The sequence below is a fragment of the Elgaria multicarinata genome, chromosome 20, assembly GCF_023053635.1.
Source record: "Elgaria multicarinata webbii isolate HBS135686 ecotype San Diego chromosome 20, rElgMul1.1.pri, whole genome shotgun sequence".
NCBI classification, from domain to species: Eukaryota; Metazoa; Chordata; class Lepidosauria; order Squamata; family Anguidae; genus Elgaria; species Elgaria multicarinata.
Genome location: NC_086190.1, coordinates 8,550,822 through 8,568,764, shown reverse-complemented (window position 1 = coordinate 8,568,764; position 17,943 = coordinate 8,550,822). Strand labels below are relative to the sequence as shown.

At 45.7% G+C, this 17,943-nt stretch overlaps 1 protein-coding gene across 1 annotated transcript; it reads left to right on the top strand.

The window, feature by feature from the left end:
• The first annotated feature begins 700 nt into the window (after positions 1-700).
• LOC134411581 (claudin-16-like) lies at positions 701-15,826 on the top strand. The gene is made up of 5 exons (XM_063145444.1): positions 701-790; positions 6,815-6,950; positions 8,729-8,893; positions 11,914-11,978; positions 15,632-15,826. The coding sequence occupies exons 1-5, from the start codon at positions 701-703 to the stop codon at positions 15,824-15,826; spliced, it is 651 nt and encodes a 216-aa protein (XP_063001514.1).
• Positions 15,827-17,943: the final 2,117 nt, after the last annotated feature.

The window sequence follows — 17,943 nt, the reverse complement described above, 5'->3', positions numbered from 1 at the left end:
TCCTCCCTCACTGGTAGCCTCTGCAGAGACAGTTGGTAGCAGGAGGGAGGGGGCTCTGAGCTGGAGCTGGACCCAGGCACGATGGAGAGGTGCCTGGCTGCTGCTTCCTCCCTCACTGGTGGCCTCTGCAGAGACAGTTGGTAGCAGGAGGGAGGGGGCTCTCAGCTGGAGCTGGACCCAGGCACAGTGGAGAGGTGCCTGGCTGCTGCTTCCTCCCTCCAATAGATAATGCTGTACCTTTTCTTAATGTGTTGGTTGCCACTTGCCAGGCATGCAAAATGTTTTGTGATGGACTGGTGTAATGCCTGCCAATGCCACAAAACCACAGATGGGTCCATTCAGAAGGAGAATGCAGTGGGAGAAGAAAGAAAAAGGAGGATGAGCTTTTTTAAAATCCAGCTTTACACATCACTCTCCTTCTCGAGACTAGCTTCTCAGCTTTTAAGCAGTAATTCCTCCACCATATCCACCACCAGCAAAATGGTTCCGAAGGAGAAGGCAAGGCAGTCTTGTGGAGGTAGCGGCCTGCCTTCCAGAAATGTGTTCTTTACGCTTCCACAAGGGGGGACATGTTGACCTTTACCAAGCTCCCACCAGGAGTCCTTTATACTTGGACTTACAGCTCTCTTTCCGGGTATGAGGAAAGGATGTTTTTGCTAAAAGAAAAATTCCAGCCAAAGGTGGAATGGAAATCCCAGCAATGGCAGTGGCAGCGGACGTAGCCACGATAGTCCTGGGCAGCCTAGGCCTTTCATTTCTCATTCTGTGTGCTGGATCAGATTGCTGGAGGGTAAGCATGAACGAAGAGTCTTGTACAAAGGGTTTATTTTTACCGCTGAAAAATGTGCAGAGAAAGGGCCAAGCGAAATGATGATGGGGCTGGATCAACTACTCTGAAAGGGAAGGCTATGGGGTTTGGGACTATAGAAAATAGGCAACTGAGGCAGGACAGAGAATCATAGAATAGTAGAGTTGGAAGGGGCCTACAAGGCCATCGAGTCCAACCCCCTGCTCAATGCAGGAATCCACCCTAAAGCATCCCTGACAGATGGTTGTCCAGCTGCCTCTTGAAGGCCTCTAGTGTGGGAGAGCCCACAACCTCCCTAGGTAACTGATTCCACCGTCGCACTGCTCTAACAGTCAGGAAGTTTTTCCTGATGTCCAGCCGGAATCTGGCTTCCTCTAACTTGAGCCCGTTATTCCGTGTCCTGCACTCTGGGAGGATCGAGAAGAGATCCTGGCCCTCCTCTGTGTGACAACCTTTTCAGTATTTGAAGAGTGCTATCATATCTCCCCTCAATCTTCTCTTCTCCAGGCTAAACATGCCCAGTTCTTTCAGTCTCTCTTCATAGGGCTAATTTAGAAACGGTTATTGCAATTTACATAGATCTACAGTACATCTCACCCTAGTGTGGAAGACCAGGGCCAAGTGACCTGTTCACCTTCCTGCCCAGTCTGCTGCCCAGGTGCTGTGGATGGGTAGCTTCAAGGCCCCTTGGCTCTTCCTTCTGAGGGTTCATAGAATCATAGAATAGCAGAGTTGGAAGGGGCCTACAAGGCCATCGAGTCCAACCCCCTGCTCAATGCAGGAATCCACCCTAAAGCACCCCCAACAGATGCTTGTCCAGCTGCCTCTTGAAGGCCTCTAGTGTGGGAGAGCCCACAACCTCCCTAGGTAACTGGTTCCATTGTCGTACTGCTTCAACAGTTGTCTCACATCTCGGCCTCCGGAGGGGTTTAATGCTCATCCCACTTCCGCCACCTGGGTTTAGTTTCTTTTGTTAGGTCACTGGAGGCTTATGACACTTTTAAATAATGAGTATATTTACAAATATATGGGTTGAGCATAATTAGAGGCACAGCCCCAACAGATCATGAAATGCCACTGCTATCATATCTGGTGAGTTCCAGAAGGAAGCCTCCCTGTGGGTGCCGTTATTTTCCATTTTCCTTTCTTTCTTTTTTTAAGTGAAATCACAAGGTATCCCTCATACTGCAGAAAATATCTCATTATGTTCCTTTATGTTATTCCACCATCCCCTGTTCACAGATGTGGGTGGAGCAATATGGGATGATAGTTCCTCCCTATAGGAACTATCCTATAGGGTTTCTTCCTGTATAATATTGCCAGGATTCGACCATTTTTGTCTGTCTCTTCTGCCAAGACTCTCGTTCACGCACTGGTTATCTCTCGGTTGGACTTCTGCAACCTTCTTCTCTCTGGCCTTCCCTCGTCTCACATCAGTCCGCTGGTCTCTGTCCACCACTCCGCCGCTAAGATCATCTTCTTGGCCCGCTGCTCTGACCATGTCACTCCACTTCTGAAATCTCTTCATTGGCTTCCAATTCACTCCAGAATCCAATATAAACTTCTCCTGTTGACCTTCAAAACTTTTCACGGTCTAGCTCCTGCCTATCTCTCCTCTCTCATCTCACACTATCGTCCCACTCGTGCTCTCCGCTCCTCTGATGCCATGCTTCTCGCCTGCCCAAGGACCTCCACTTCCCTTACTCGGCTTCGTCCTTTTTCTTCTGCTGCCCCTTACGCCTGGAACGCTCTTCCAGAACACTTGAGAACTACAAACTCAATCACAGCTTTTAAAACTCAGCTAAAAACTTTTCTTTTCCCTATAGCTTTTAAATATTGAGTTTGTTCTGACTCTATACTGTTAGCTTCACCCTACCCGGTGCCTGTTTACACTTCCCTGTGCCTGTTTGCATTCTCCTTTCCTCCTTATTGTTTACTACAACTTTATTAGATTGTAAGCCTATGCGGCAGGGTCTTGCTATTTACTGTGTAATCTGTACAGCACCATGTACATTGATGGTGCTATATAAATAAATAATAATAATAATAAATAATAATATAGTTCCACCAGCAATTTTCTCCTAACACTTCTTTATTCCTTAGCGGGCTTGTACGCAGGACGGGTGAGTCAATTTCACCCTTGCGTGCACCATTTATTTATTGACAACATTTATATACCACTCCATATCTAAACAGATATTGGAGCGGTGAAAATAAAGGATAAAACTAATAAAACACCATATCAAAACATATAAAAATAAAACGTATTAAAAGTTTTTAGAACTGAATACCAATAAAATCGTGGCTAGTCAATCAAGGAAGCCTTCTTGAAATAAAGATGTTTTCAGCAGATACCAAAAATGACATAACGTTGGTGCCTGCCTGCCGGACCTCCAGAGGCAAGGAGTTCCTCAGAGAGGGAGCCACCACACTGAAGGCTCTTCTATAGGTAGACACCAATCCAGTCATAGGCCACTGTAGTTTGTTAATTGGCTGCCAATCATGTGAACGCAATTATTAACTTCACCAGCATCAGTTTCCCCCTCACCATCTCTGTCCCCACTTGCAGTACCAGAGTATGTCCCAGGTGTATTGGACTACAACTCCCATCATACCCACCCAGAGTAGGATGGGGGTTGTAGGGCAACACATCTGGAGGTCGCCACATTGGACTACAGTGTGCAGAGTGTTCATTCAACCTTTAACAATCCAAACTAGCTTCTGAATATGGAGGACCTAGATTTATGTGTTTTATTGGCTCATTTACTGATCTGTTTTTTTGGCTCATCGTTTGTAAAGTTGTTATAGTGGTTTTAAATGTATGTGCGTTTTGCATGTTTTTGTGGTTTTTAATCTTTGTATATTATTTTAAAGTGTTTTTTTTTATCTTATGTGAACTGCCCAGAGAGCTCCGGCTATGGGGCGGTATCCAAATGCAATAAAATAAAATAAAAATAAATAAATAAAATTACTTTTAATTGTTTTTCCTTTAACCGCAGGCCTGCTTCTCCGTGCCCACGACTGGCCTTCCACTGCCATTTCTGCCACCCACGCCTGCGGGAGCCACTGCCCGTGTGGCTCCTCTGAGTGTCTGGGGATGGCAGAAGCAGCACTGGGGCAGCCAGCTCACTGCCATCAGGATCTTCCTTCTCAGTGCTTCTAGGCCCTGCTCTGGCTGTATGTGCCAGGGCCAGAGGCGTTGAGGAGAAGGAAGGTTATGGCTCTGCCTCACTCAGCACTGTGCCTTTAAGTTATTGGGTAGATAAAAAGAAGTTTATAGCAATTAAGAAGAGGTCAGCATCCATCCTGTTCTATCTCTGCTCTTTTATAAGCAGGCTGACACCATCTTTGTCACAACAAGCTTTTTATTTAGCCTTCCAGTATTTTCTTTACCACAGTGTGTAGTGCCCTTTTTCACCCCCTCTGGTAGCCTGAAAGTAGGGTGACCAACTGTCAGGATTTCCCCGGATTTGTCCTGGTTTTTGTTCTTTCCATGGTGTCAGGGGGGATTTTCTAGAATTTTCAATAACGTCCTGGAATGTCACACCTTCCTCTTTAAGGCTGCCATTAGCATGGCAGGAGGGAATGACATGCTTTCTTGAGGCACGTCATTCCCCCACCCCGAGCTCCAATTGAGGTCTTAAAGGGGAAAGTGGGTCATTCGTGGACATTATAGAAAAGGCCCCCATTGGAGTGGATGGTGGTGGTGCAGAATGAAATCCTTTCCCCTCCTCCACTCCAATCGGGTTCTTTAAGGTGGCGGGGGAAGAACGTACTTTCTGCAGGACTCATATTATATTATATTAGATTGTAAGCCTATGCGGCAGGGTCTTGCTATTTACTATGTAATCTGTACAGCACCATGTACATTGATGGTGCAATATAAATAAATAATAATAATAAGAAGAAGAAGAAGAAGAAAGCTGCTTCCCACACACACACACTAGGAGTCCTCTTTTTTGGTGTCCCAAATATGGTCACCCTACCTGAAAGAATGCTCCCTTGACTAGTTCTACATATTACATTCAACCGCCTAGCCCCTGGGCCCCCAACAGGTCTCTATCCTCCAGCAATTCCATGCCAGGTGCTGCCCAGGCCGCAAAACAGATGTTCTGCACTGGTAGAGAAACTTAAGTCTGACCCTATACATGTTTACTCAGGAATTGTTCCCACCATATTTCAATGGCAGCCTGGGCAGAACATCTGTTTTGCTTCAACAGATAGACAGATGTAGCTACTTTACAAACTGAGACCTGGTTTCCATAGGAATGCTAAGCTCTGAGAAATCCAGTAGTGGCAGCAAGAACTAGCAGCATTCCTTATGCTCCTGGAAAGGTCAAACCTGCTTGTGGTAACTTTGACAAAGGGGGAATGATTCCTTGCTCCTGCCCCTCAGTGTTTAAGTATTTGCCACTGGTGATATCCCTTCACCCTCATTTTACCATAGGGATACTGTATTTCTTCGATTCTAAGACGCACTTTTTCCCCCATATAAACATCTCTAAAAACGGGGTGCGTCTTAGAATCGCAGGTCATTTATTATTCCTTAGAATCAAAGCTTTTTTTCTGTTGGTGGTACTGAAATTAGTGTGCGTCTTACAATCGATGGCATCTTAGAATCGAAGAAATACGGTAATAGGGATGGGGGGGTGCGGAATTCTGCAGCTGAGCCCTCTACAGCAGTCAGCGCACAATACTTATAGCCTGCCCCATCCATTGGGGCAGGTAACAAAATGCAAATTATAACACACACATACAAATGCTGCCTTCAGCAACCTGACGACTTCTGTACTAGCTGCTTCTTCGCATCCTTCTCCAACTCAGTTCATTCTGAACATTAGCCTTAGAGCTTCAGCTATTGGGCAGTATAGAAATGCAATAAATAAATAGCCTTCCAGACACCATCTCAGCAATTCCAGGCTATCTATCTGTACACTTCCTTAGTGATCTGTTATCACTAAGCTTTTTATGTAGCCACACTGGCTTCTTCTGTTGTCTTACATTTTTTCCTCATTGGGATTGCTTCTGAGTGAGCCTTCAGTATCTCCTTTTTAGGCACTCCTATCCCTTTTGAACTCTTCTTCCTGTTAGGTTTTCCTGCCATGGAACCCTACTAATCATTGCTTGGAGTTTAATAAAATCAGCTTCCCTATCCAAGGTACACATTTGACTACACTGAGCTTTAGTTTTCCTTAGAATCAAGAAATTGAGCATTATATCACTTTCCCTCAAAGTTTGCGTTCATCAACTAATCCTTCCCTATTGGTCTGATCTTATTGGTCAGTGTCCTTCCTCTCCTCTTCCACTCTCTGAAGGAGATAGTAGTCATCAAGGCAGGCTAGGAATTACCTGGAGAGATCAAGTTTGGCGGAGCTGTGTGAGAAAGAAAAAGACACCATGCTACAACATGTTTTAAAGTACTGGTGACTGGGAACAGTGGAGAAGGGAGGGAAGACACAGCAGAAGGTTTGCTGCTCCCTCAGCCCCTGACTGCCATTTTTTCTTTTTTATGGGTCCTCCTTATTCTCTTAGCATCTCAGTTGATGGCCCTTCTAAGTACACATTATCCACCTAAGTTATAGGGAAATTTTGTTAGGGACCTCTGCTGCCAAATTCCTGTTAGTGCTCCCTGCCTGCTCACTCAGTGAGTGGCTCCCAGGGAACTGGCTGGCTAGTATATCTCAGCAGGAAGCAATCCTCCAATCATACACAATTAGCAATCTGATGGGAATTACTTGGTATTGCTGCCTTCTGTTAAAAAGGCAGTTAGCAGAGAGAAAAATGAAAAAGGCAAAACAGAATGAGTGCTCACATACTTATAATGGCGTCTTAGAACAAAACAGTTAGCAAAAACTGCTGAGGGATTTGCATTAGCTATGTGCACGTGCCCTGTAGCTTGTGGAGATTATGTCAGTGTCCCTCTGTTAGCCTTCATCTCCCCCTTGAGTTACCTGCTGTTACGAAGTCCCAATGGTGCCTGTGTAAAATCTGTCTTTCCTTCTTTAGCAAGATGCCAAGGATCCCCTGTCTTCCGTGGGCTTGAGCATCCGGTGCAGAGGATTATGGAGTGAGTGCATCTTTGATAATGTGGCCAACCTCTGGACTTGTGACATTCCTATTTCCTATCTCAGTGAACATCCAGGTAAGAGAAAACAAATCAATTCCATTTTTCAGCTGGCTTTAGGTCTTCAACATAGCTTAACAGCATCACATGCATTTTTTAAACGTTATCTTAATTTTATTGCCTTCTCTGGAGGCTGTTACAATATTGACTCACAGACAGTTAAATTCCAGACTTGAGGCAGGCAGGGACAAGAGGATGGGAGAACAGTAGCTTCATTGGTAAAAGGAGAACTTCTTTCTCGCTCCCTTATTTTTCCTGAGGAGGCAGAGCAACGTCTTCTTGTCCTTCCCTTCTCATTGCATATCTGGCACAATTTGCTTTGGGCTTTGACAAACAACAAAGGAAACTAGGCGAGCAACATGAAGTAACGTGTCCTTGTGCATTCACTCTTGGAAGATACTGATTATCTGGACCCATTCCAGTCTAGGTTCCGATCTGGTTATGGGACTGAATCAGCCTTGGTCGCCCTGATGGATGACCCTTATCGAGAGAGGGACAGGGGGAATGCAACCCTTTTAATCCTACTCGATCTCTCATCGGCTTTTGCTACCATTGACCATGGTATCCTCCTGGATCGACTCCGTGGGATGGGCATCGGAGGCATTGTGTTACAGTGGTTCCGATCCTACCTACGGGGTTGTTTGCAGAAAGTAGCATTGGGTGACCACTCCTTGGCCCCTTGGCAATTGAGCTATGGAGTGCCGCAGGACGCCATCTTGTCCCCAATGTTATTTAACTATATGAAGCCGTTGGGAGCGGTCATTGGGGGATTTGGAGCTAAATGCCATCAATACGCTGATGACACTCAGCTCTGTCTCCCTGTGACAACTGAATCAGGTGAGGCTGTGCAGGTTCTAGAAGGGGTGGTCCCTAGACTCAGTAATGGGCTGGATGAGGGCCAATAAACAGACTGAATCCTGGCAAGAAGGAAGCCCTGTGGGTGAGTGGTTCCTGAGTCCGGGAGACAGGCTCATTGCCTGTTCTGAATGGGGTTGCACTGCCTCTGAAAGATCAGGTTCGTAGTTTGGGGGTACTCTTAGATCCATCTCTGTCACTGGAGGCTCAAGTGGCCGCGGCGGCTCAGAGTGCCTTTTACCAGCTTTGGCTGGTTCACCAACTACGGCCTCTCCTGGACAGGGATAGTTTGACCACGGTGGTACAGGCATTGGTAACCTTAAGATTGGATTACTGCAACGCGCTCTATGTGGGGCTGCCCTTGAAGCTGCTCCGGAAGCTGGAGCTAGTGCAGAACGCTGCAGCTCGGCTGTTGTCTGGAGCTGCCCCTTTCCAGCATGTAACTCCTCTGCTGAGGGAACTGCACTGGCTGCCTATTCGCTACCGGGCTAGGTTTGCCTATCAACTAAATGGATAGTTTCCCGCAGCGCACAGCAAACTTTAACCAAACGCCTCCCTTAGGGCGAGTCTTCAAGTTATAATCTCTGGTGAGTGACTAACCTAGTGGACTGCTTCCCACTTCCTCTCAACTCTGCCTGCTTGATCCTGCAGCAGACTTTGGGATCTGTCAGTTCCAATGTTCCCTCCTCCTCTGATAAGGACTGAGTTCCCAAACTCAGGGAGGATGATCTTTGAGCCTGGGTCTCCTTTCTGATAAGTTCCTGGGTAGGTTGCTGCTTGACTCCTGGAGAGACTTGGAGAATTTCCTCCCCCACTTCCTGTCTTGGTTGGTCTACTTCTTCAGTCTCTAAGTCCAATTCGGGATACACACTAGGGAGACCAGGCCTGATCCCTATACCACCCCTATTCTAACGTGTCATTCTCTCACATTTTTCTCCCAGCTGTTCTTGTGGTCACTCGGGTCTTGGTGATTCTATCTGGCTTTCTGACTTTTTGTGCTGTGCCACCCTTCATCGCAGGAATGAAATGCACCAAGCTAATCCGTAACAGAATCCCTCAGAAATACAAGTTTTCAATCACTGCTGGGACCCTGTTCCTCCTGGGAGGTAAGCCCAGGCTTGGTCTTTTTAGAAATGAAGTGAAATGCATTCCTGTTCCAGGGGCCAAGCTACACTAGCGTTTTATCGTGGAACTACACGTGCACTGCACACAATGCACTCCCCCTCCCAATTGTTCTGATGCTATTACTCCCTCAATATTCTCACCACCACCACTGCCGCCCAAGTCCTTTTATGACTATTCCCTTTTGGGGTGGTTGCATTTTCTCTGTGCTACTAAGTTAAGTGTGATCCTATCTAGTGATATTATAATTTTTCTCAATGGGAGTAACTTTAAACCTGTAGAATCTGTTTCACAGCATTTTCCTCCACCTCCTTCTCCTCTCATGTACAGTTTTCTGTTCCTTCTCCTTCCTTTCCCTGGTCTTTCCTTGCATGGATTTTGATGGTAGGAAATCTCTGGCTTTTTTAAAAGGCTATTTTTCAGTGCCCATCCACAGAGCTGTGCAGCTGTGAATAGCCACACAATTGTCCAAAGTAGGGCAGCGAGACGGTTAACAGGGATTGGCCAATGACATCATATTATGCCAATACTTTGCCAGCTGCTCTGGCTGCCAGTCCCTTTCTGGGTCGAATGCAAAGTGCTGGTATTAACATTCAAAGACCTAAACTGCTTAGGGCCAGGATACCTGAAGGATCGCCTCCTCCCATACGTACCTGCCATCCCTAAGGTCATGTTCAGGCTCTTCTCCAGGATCCAATGTCATAAGAAGTGAAGCGGGTAGCTACCAGGAAAAGGGCCTTTTCTGCTGTGGCATCCTGATTGGGGAATGAACTTCCTAGAGACGTTTGCCTGTCACCTGTGTTGTGCTCTTTCTGGCGCCAGATGAAGACATTTCCCCCCAAGCATTTTTAGCATTTTAGTGTTCCATAGGGGTGTGCACGAACCCCCCGATCCACTTCTCTTCCAGATCTGCAACTTCCGGATCGGGTCCGCTCCGCTCCGCCTATAGTCCGCTCCGGTTCACTGCGAAGATCCGGATCCAGATCGGAGCGCCGCTTTTCCCCCCATAGGCTTGCATTGAAATCCAAAAAAGCCTACAACTTTTTTTCTGTTAAGGTTAGAAACCTCAAATTCGGCACCATGACACCTCATGCATGTATACACATGCATGCCAAGACTCAATCCAATCCAAGCCTCCCCTGATTTTTGGGGAATTTTTGAAAATCGGACACCCCATTTTCAGACATGGACGGTTCTCTGACATTTTGACAGATAAAAACTTGGAAGCAGGCACATCCACATTCATGGCAAGTTTCAAGCAAATTCCATCATCCCCTGATTTTGGGGGGGGCTTTAACCTCCAACGCAGCACCCCTAACCCCAATTCAAACACCCCTTTCTATATCTCCGTCAATTTTCACGTTAGAAACCTCAAGTTAGGCACCATGACACCTCATGCACGTATACACATGCATGCCAAGACTCAAGCCAATCCAAGCCTCCCCTGATTTTGGGGGAATTTTTGAAAATCGGGTTTGCACTTTTATACTACAGTTTTAAGCCGTTATATTGTGTTTTGTACATTTGCATATGCAAGTATCTGAAACAGGAGCAGGACCTCCCCACTTTCTTCCCTCTCCCCTCCCTACCTCTTTTCTCAAATGAATATTGATTGTTTTTAAAGGGTATTCAGAATTGTTCATTTGTGAACAGTCACAGAATTTAATTTTAAACCTATATCCCTGTACAGTTACTAGATCTCTTTTTTTAAAGCCACTTGTAATGGCAGCATAACAAAGTGACCCACTTTCCCACAATTTCAGTACTAAACTGTGGGTTATAGTCTGACCTTTCAAAGTCCTCCTGTGGCACTTGATGGCATTATAAATGCAGTAGATACTGTGATGTATTCATTAAGGCATGGCCACAGAGAAGGAAAAAAAATGGAAAAAAATTCTGGCAGAGTGTTGCCTCACAAACAAAGGGGGCTCCAGTGTAGATCGTACACAGGTCCTGCTTTCAGAAAGGCCTCCAAAATACTTGTGTGTGTGTTTAGGAATGTCACTTTTTTTAAAAAAAAAAACCAAAACTAGGTCTACTCTGGGGCCTTTAAACAGCAGTGAAATACGAGGTTTTGGCCAGAGAAGCTTTATGATAGTGTGAAGATAAGTAATAAATTTAGATGGTGTAGCTTTGCCAGTCAGATTTTCTTTCTCCTTTTCATGAAAGTTACTTGTTATTGTCAACTACGTCATCCCTCCATTTATTTAACTCTTCATTGCTAATCAGTGTTAGGGTGACCATATGACCAGATTTGCCCGGGATTTTGAAGACAAATCCGGGAAGGGGCAGGGGAAATCCGGATTCCCCCCCCCCCCCCCAAAGAGCAGCTCTAATAGGAATTAACTAAAATGCTTATAACTCTGTCATTTTTTTAAGATAAAGACATGAAACTTGGCACGATGGTAGCTCTTAGGAAGGGCTTTAGTCATACCAAATTTGAAACAGATCCGTTCATCCATTGATTTTTAGGAATTTTTTAAAAATTGAGGTTTTAAAATTATTTATAAAATTGTCATTTTTAAAATTGTCATTTTTAAAGAGCTGAAAGTTGGCACCATGATAGCTTTTAGGTAGAGCTTTAGCCATACCAAATTTGAAACAGTTCTGTTCATCCATTGATTTTTAGGAATTTTTTAAAATTTGAGGATTTTTTTTAAAAATGTTATTTTTAACGATAAAGAGATGAAACTTGGCACCATGATTGCTCTTAACAAGGACTTTAGCTATGCCAAGTTTGAAACAGATCTGTCCATCCATTGAGTTTTAGGATTTTTTAAAATGTTTGAGGTTTTAAAATTATTTTTTAAAAATAATTTTAACATGGCGACCATATTGTCCTCCTTTTTGGTTTCCAAAATATGGTCACCCTAGTGTCTTTGGAACATAGGATGCTGGCAAGATTATGTGTAGGGATCCTTTTCAAAGAGCTGAACAGCACAGGAGGCTTATCACCACCCACCACCACCGGGAGCCCTAATGGGGAATCGTCTCTCGTTCATAGGGCTCTCTGGAGCGATTGCAGTCCTCTGGTACGGCATCGACACAGTCCAGAAGTATAAGCTTGAGGTAAGCAAGTTAGCTTCAAAGAAGAAGGGAATGCCGTTAAGAATGGGGGGGGGGGAGAGGTTTGGAAAGCTTTGTGGATTCTCTAAAGTCATAGAATTTTAGAGTTGGAAGGGATCTCTGAGGTAATTTAGTCCAATCACTTGCTCAGTGCAAGGTCTCTGGTGTAGATACAAGCAGAGCCAAAGGAGATGTGATGTAAAAGGTGCATGATTAAATCTTCCAACTTTTCTCTCTCTCCATTTTTGCAGCTTAGTCCTATACATGTTTACTTAGATTTAGTGTTGAACTTCCCCCGATGCTGTTTTCCAGATCAAATGCCCCCTTTCCCTATATTGCTTTTAAACCATCAGTGGGGGGAAAATATAAGCAGTGGTACTAAACAAATACTTATATATTTGTTTGTTTTTTACATTTATATACTGACTTATTTGCTAAGAAGCTATCAAGGTGATTTGCAACAATTTTAAACAAGAAAACCTTAACACAATACAATAAAAAAAACAAGAACATTACAACATTACAACTACATAATTTAAAAGGTGAGAGTAAAAAGATAATCTTTACACTCTTTCTAAAATCCAAGAGACTGGGATGGAGGTGGGGTCATAGTTCTTGAGCGAGCACACTCCACGGTTTTGGAGTGATGCAAGAGAAACCTCTTTCATGCGTGGCTGACAAATGGACCTCTGCAGGTAATGAGGTAGTATCCAATTTTAGTCCTATGGAGAGTAGACCCATTGAAATTAATGATACTTAAGTTAATCAGGACTTGCTTGTCCCATTCATTTCAATAGGCCTTCTCTACATAGACCTAACAATGGATCCTACCCATGGTGTCTTCAAGAGGGCTTCTCCTGTGGATCTTAAAAACCTGACAGGTTCATAAAGTACCAGTGTGAGAGCTTCGCTACATTTAAAAAACAACAATACTTCCTTACCAGGACTTTCTGCTTCCATTTTCATTTTGTCATTGCATCGGTTTACTTATATAGGCGGCCATATGGTTTGGATTGGATGCTTCTTATCCTTGAATGCTTCAACTCAATAAAACAGTGCCATGTAGTGGCAAAATTATAGCACAGCACCAATTTTACACAGGCCAGTTTTGCAGATTTATTTTTAAAAGCTGATTATTTCTGTGTTTTCTGACAGTGGAATATGGGGTTGGGGGATAGTGCATAGGGTGACCAACTGTCAGGATTTCCCCGGATTTGTCCTGGTTTTTGTTCTTTCCATGGTGTCAGGGGGGATTTTCTATCATTTTCAATAATGTCCTGGAATGACACATCTTCCTCTTTAAGGCTGCCATTAGCATGGCAGGAGGGAGTGACATGCTTTCTTGAGGCACATCATTCCCCCATCCCGAGCTCCAATTGAGGTCTTGAAGGGGAAAGTGGGTCATCCGTGGACATTATAGAAAAGGCCCCCATTGGAGGGGATGGTGGTGGTGCAGAATGAAATCCTTTCCCCTCCTCCACTCCAATCGGGTTCTTTAAGGTGGCGGGGGAATAACGTACTTTTTGCAGGACTCAGAAAGCTGCTTCCACACACACACACACACAATAGGTGTCCTCCTTTTTGGTTTCCCAAATATGGTCACCCTAATAGTGCAGGACCCATTCTGGACGTTTATGACATCATGTAATGGGCCCACAAACCTGGCCAATCACGAGTGTGCAATAAATCACTCGTTTAGAGAAGCCCTTAGACACAACTTTTTCTGCTGTGGGTCTGATAGCAGCTTCAATAGGGCATAAGTGTAGGATTTAGGTTAAAAAAAACAGGTCTGGGGGGTGACTGATGTGATAAAAATCAGAGGCCCTTGAAGCTACTTGTAAGTGGGGGTTGGGGAAGGAAAGCCAGCAAGAGATCTGATCGTCTCTTGCTGGTGTCTATTTTGGGTCCAGTTATTAACACGATCACCTACTGCTTACTGAGGCTGAGACAGCTATTAAGGGCACAACTAGGGGCCAATTCAAAAATTGGCAACCCTCTGCCCACCCTCTGTTGAATCTCCCCTCTTCCCCTCACCAGTGAAACCTAAAATAGGGCCTCTGAAATGACAATGGTGCTGTTTTTGAGCAGGGTGCTACTGTGTCTTCGATGTTTTCCTGCATCTGCTGAGCAGTGGGTGGGCGACACCCTAAATCTTGTAGCTGCAAGAGTTTTGCAGGAGGTTGGGCTAGGTGCCCTCCACGGTCCCTTCCAAACTCAAAAACATTTTGGTTGTAAAATTCTGTGAGGGGGCTGTCACCTGATGATTTTCGCACACCGGACTACTGTTCAAGCCTCAGCAGCAGGGCAAGGAAGTGTCTTTTTGGCAACATGGGGTGGATAAAATTCTTGGCAACATTTCAAAGCCTGCCACTGAATATACTGAAGAATAAATTGCAGAAGAAAAAGGTGGTGTATTTTAAGGCAATCTGTGGTGGCTTCCTTTTAAGAAATACTTCCCAATATCTACAGCAGTGTTAATCCGCACATGCTGCAAAACGTTTCACCTACTGTTTCCTCCACCTCCCCAAGTTTAATTTAGTTTATGAATATACCATGATTCCCACAGTGGACCATGTCCAAAGCAGCTTGTGATATACATCAAATAAATGTCAAAATACAGCATCAAATTTGGGTGGAACATCTCCCCTATCGAAATAGGACAAAGCAACAGCTAAAGGCATGAGAGCCTAGCCAGACTAGTCAGTAACCCCCCATCCTGGATGGGGCCTCTCCTTTTGCCCCCCTCCCCCCGAGCAACACCCTCCAGGGTGGGTATTTTGCAGGCTTCAAAAGTTACAGGCAACTCCCTTGTGCCACGTCAGAACATTGGTTCCATCTGACCCAGGATTGTCTAACTCGCAGAGACTCTGCAGGGTTTCACACAGGAGCCTTTCCCAGAACTACCTGGAGATGCCAGGGATTGAACCTGGGTCCTTTTGCATGTCAAGGCCAAGCTGTACTACTGAACTAGGGATGCTTCTAATGAACATAGGAATCGGCCTGAGCCGTAGTAGAAGCATTTATCTAGCTCAGTATTGCCTTTTCTGGCTTCCAGTGGCTTCGCAGGTTTTGGACAGGAGTTGTTGTTGTTGTTATTTACATTTGTATATGGCCCCATAGCTGAGGCTCTCTGGGCGGTTTACACTGGAGATGCTGAGGAATTAATCCTAGGGGCCTGTCTACACAGAGTCTTCGGGGCGCCTGGAGTGCGGCTGCAGTGCGCCCCGAAATCAATGATGTAGATAGTACCTTAAGCGTTCCAAGAAGAGGAGGAGGAGGAGGAGGAGGAGGAGACGGCCCCGCAACAGGAGGCCGGCGGGCAGGTGGGCGGCACCAAGGACGCAGCCGATTCCCCGGCGAAGCCTCCGGGCCCGGCAACTCTTCACCCCGTCCCCGCGAGGGGCGATGCGGGGCCTCTTCCTCCTCCTCCTCTTGGAACGCTTAAGGTACTATCTACATCATCGATTTCGGGGCGCACTGCAGGCCCCAGGACCTTTTGCGAACACAGCAGGTGCTCCGCCCTTCCCCCAAAACTTGATCCACACGTGCTTTTAGCAGTTTTAACAGGAACTGCTCTTAAGCCTTTTTGTGGGGGTTGTTCTTTTCCAAAGATCACAGTCAGTCCTAGGTGGTTCACCAACTCCATTCTCTTTCAGGTCACCCTTGGCATCCCCGGCGTGACTTACGAGCTTGGCTATTCCTACTGGATGGCTGCCGTAGGTGCTGCTTGCGCTGTTTCCAGTGGAGCTTTGCTGCTGGTTGCCAACTGCCTCAAGGCGGAGATGCCGAGAAAGGAGCACAACCGTGCCTGCAACCCCCCAGTCCCCAAAGGGCAGGGTACGTACCTGTGAATGGATAGCCTGGCCCTTTCTGCTCACTGCCAGGGGCGAGAGGGGGAGAGGCCTTTGGCTTTATCACAAGATACCCATTAAACCAGAAGGAGCTGGAGGGCAAGCTGCCTCATGTCTTTTGTCATCTTTGGGCTGGTTTTCACATTCACGTTCATTGTTCGTTGATCAGTAGCACAGGCAATGACTCTGATAGGGGGATTAGCCCTTACTGGTCAGCCACAAACCTCCCTACCTGCTATGTGGTACAGCTGCCCCCTCCCACCCCAATTCAGATGGTAAGTCCAGGAGTAGCAGCTCAATTAACCACAAGTTGTTCCAGCTGAGAAAACAGCTGTCAAAGTCAGGAATTGATTTCTAGGCCAGATGGAACCCTATTGGTGCCTTCAGGATCACCGGATTCTGCTGGGCTGCATGCTCTGGCCATCCGCAGTACTGGTGGTTCAGGCAGCAGAAAGAAGCCTTGTTGTCCGCTTAGAAGGCAGAGTGCCCTGAGGGTACAGGGAATAACGCCCCTCTGTAGGGTGGCCACTCATCCCTTGCCAAAAAAGAGGGAACACATCACAAAAGATGCAGAGAGAGGGGGCATAAAATAGGGTGACCAACTGTCAGGATTTCCCCGGATTTGTCCTGGTTTTTGTTCTTTCCATGGTGTCAGGGGGGATTTTCTATAATTTTCAATAATGTCCTGGAATGACACACCTTCCCCTTTAAGGCTGCCATTAGCATGGCTGGAGGGAATGACATGCTTTCTTGAGGCACATCATTCCCCCACCCTGAGCTCCAATTGAGGTCTTAAAGGGGAAAATGGGTCATTCGTGGACATTATAGAAAAGGCCCCCATTGGAGTGGATGGTGGTGGTGCAGAATGAAATCCTTTCCCCTCCTCCACTCCAATCGGGTTCTTTAAGGTGGCGGGGGAATAACGTACTTTCTGCAGGACTCAGAAAGCTGCTTCCCCACACACACACTAGGTGTCCTCTTTTTTGGTTTCCCAAATATGGCCACCCTAGCATAAAAGGCAAAAAAAGGGTGCTGGTTTGCATAAAATTGGCATGTGCAAATCTGTATAGATACACAGCAGACACCTTCCAATAGAGGACAGTCCTCTATGAAGTGGGACACATGGCCACCCTAACCCTCTGGGATCTGCTACTAGAAACTCCAGGGTCCTACAGGGGCAGATAAACAGCAGAACAAAGAATAGGAGTAACCTACATCTGCACATTTTAAAGACCTCTGGGTGGGAACATGATAATAGCCTTTCATCATTTCAGCTAAGCATCAGTAGCAGTTCCAAAGAGCCTGGCCTTACAGAGCACACTGAAATCCGCCTCCCAATTCCAGCCATGGCCCTAGCCAGTTCAAGCAAATCAGGGAGACACCCAGGGAGAGAGATCTCCATGCCAGAGCCACTCAAGCCTGAACGCTGGGAAAGGAGAGGGCAGGAATGCAGGCAGAGGAACTGAAGTACTTTCAAAATGAAGCACTAATAGAAATACTAAAACGCCGGAATTATGATTGCCCCATTTGTGTGGGTGGGGGGGTTGAGAGCATCAGGAGTTGCCTGCTAGTAGGGATGGGAAAACCAGGGATGCTCAAAGTTGCTGAAAGGCTTCAAACTTCACTTCAGAGCTCAGTTCGCGCTCTCCCATTCTCGTTTGCAACCTGTTTTTTCTTGTTTGGGGCTGTGTGCATTTTTCAGAAGTGTGCTCTCCCCCGCCATTACAGAGTGACCATATGAATATTTAAAAGCGTACATTTTTAAAGTTGTGCATTTTAAAAGCTTTAAAATACTTTAAAGTTGTGCATTTTAATAGCCGTATATTTTTAATTTTACATTTTTTAAAAGTGTGCTTTTTGTAACATGCACATTTTGCGAAAGCAAATGCAAGCTCAGGAATTTGTGAACATTTTCTGAGAACATGCACTCTGCTTTGTGTTTGGGGTTGTGAATGGGGGATTTTCGAGTAATTTGCAAATGGAAACAAAATTATCTGCTACATTTAACTGAAGAAAGTTGTGGCCTTGGAAAATAATATTACAGACTCCATCTGAGAGATGGCTCCCACTTTGGTGCAGTGAGGTGACTTGCACCCACACTTGTGTTCCTTCCCACA

What these genes read in the sequence shown, in the direction of transcription:
- LOC134411581 (XM_063145444.1), top strand. Translation starts at nt 701, where the DNA reads ATGGCAGTGGCAGCGGACGTAGCCACGATAGTCCTGGGCAGCCTAGGC. An exon ending in CTATCTCAGTGAACATCCAG is followed by an intron (nt 6,951 to 8,728) that starts GTAAGAGAAAAC and finishes TTTTTCTCCCAG; the next exon opens with CTGTTCTTGTGGTCACTCGG. An exon ending in GACCCTGTTCCTCCTGGGAG is followed by an intron (nt 8,894 to 11,913) that starts GTAAGCCCAGGC and finishes TCTCGTTCATAG; the next exon opens with GGCTCTCTGGAGCGATTGCA.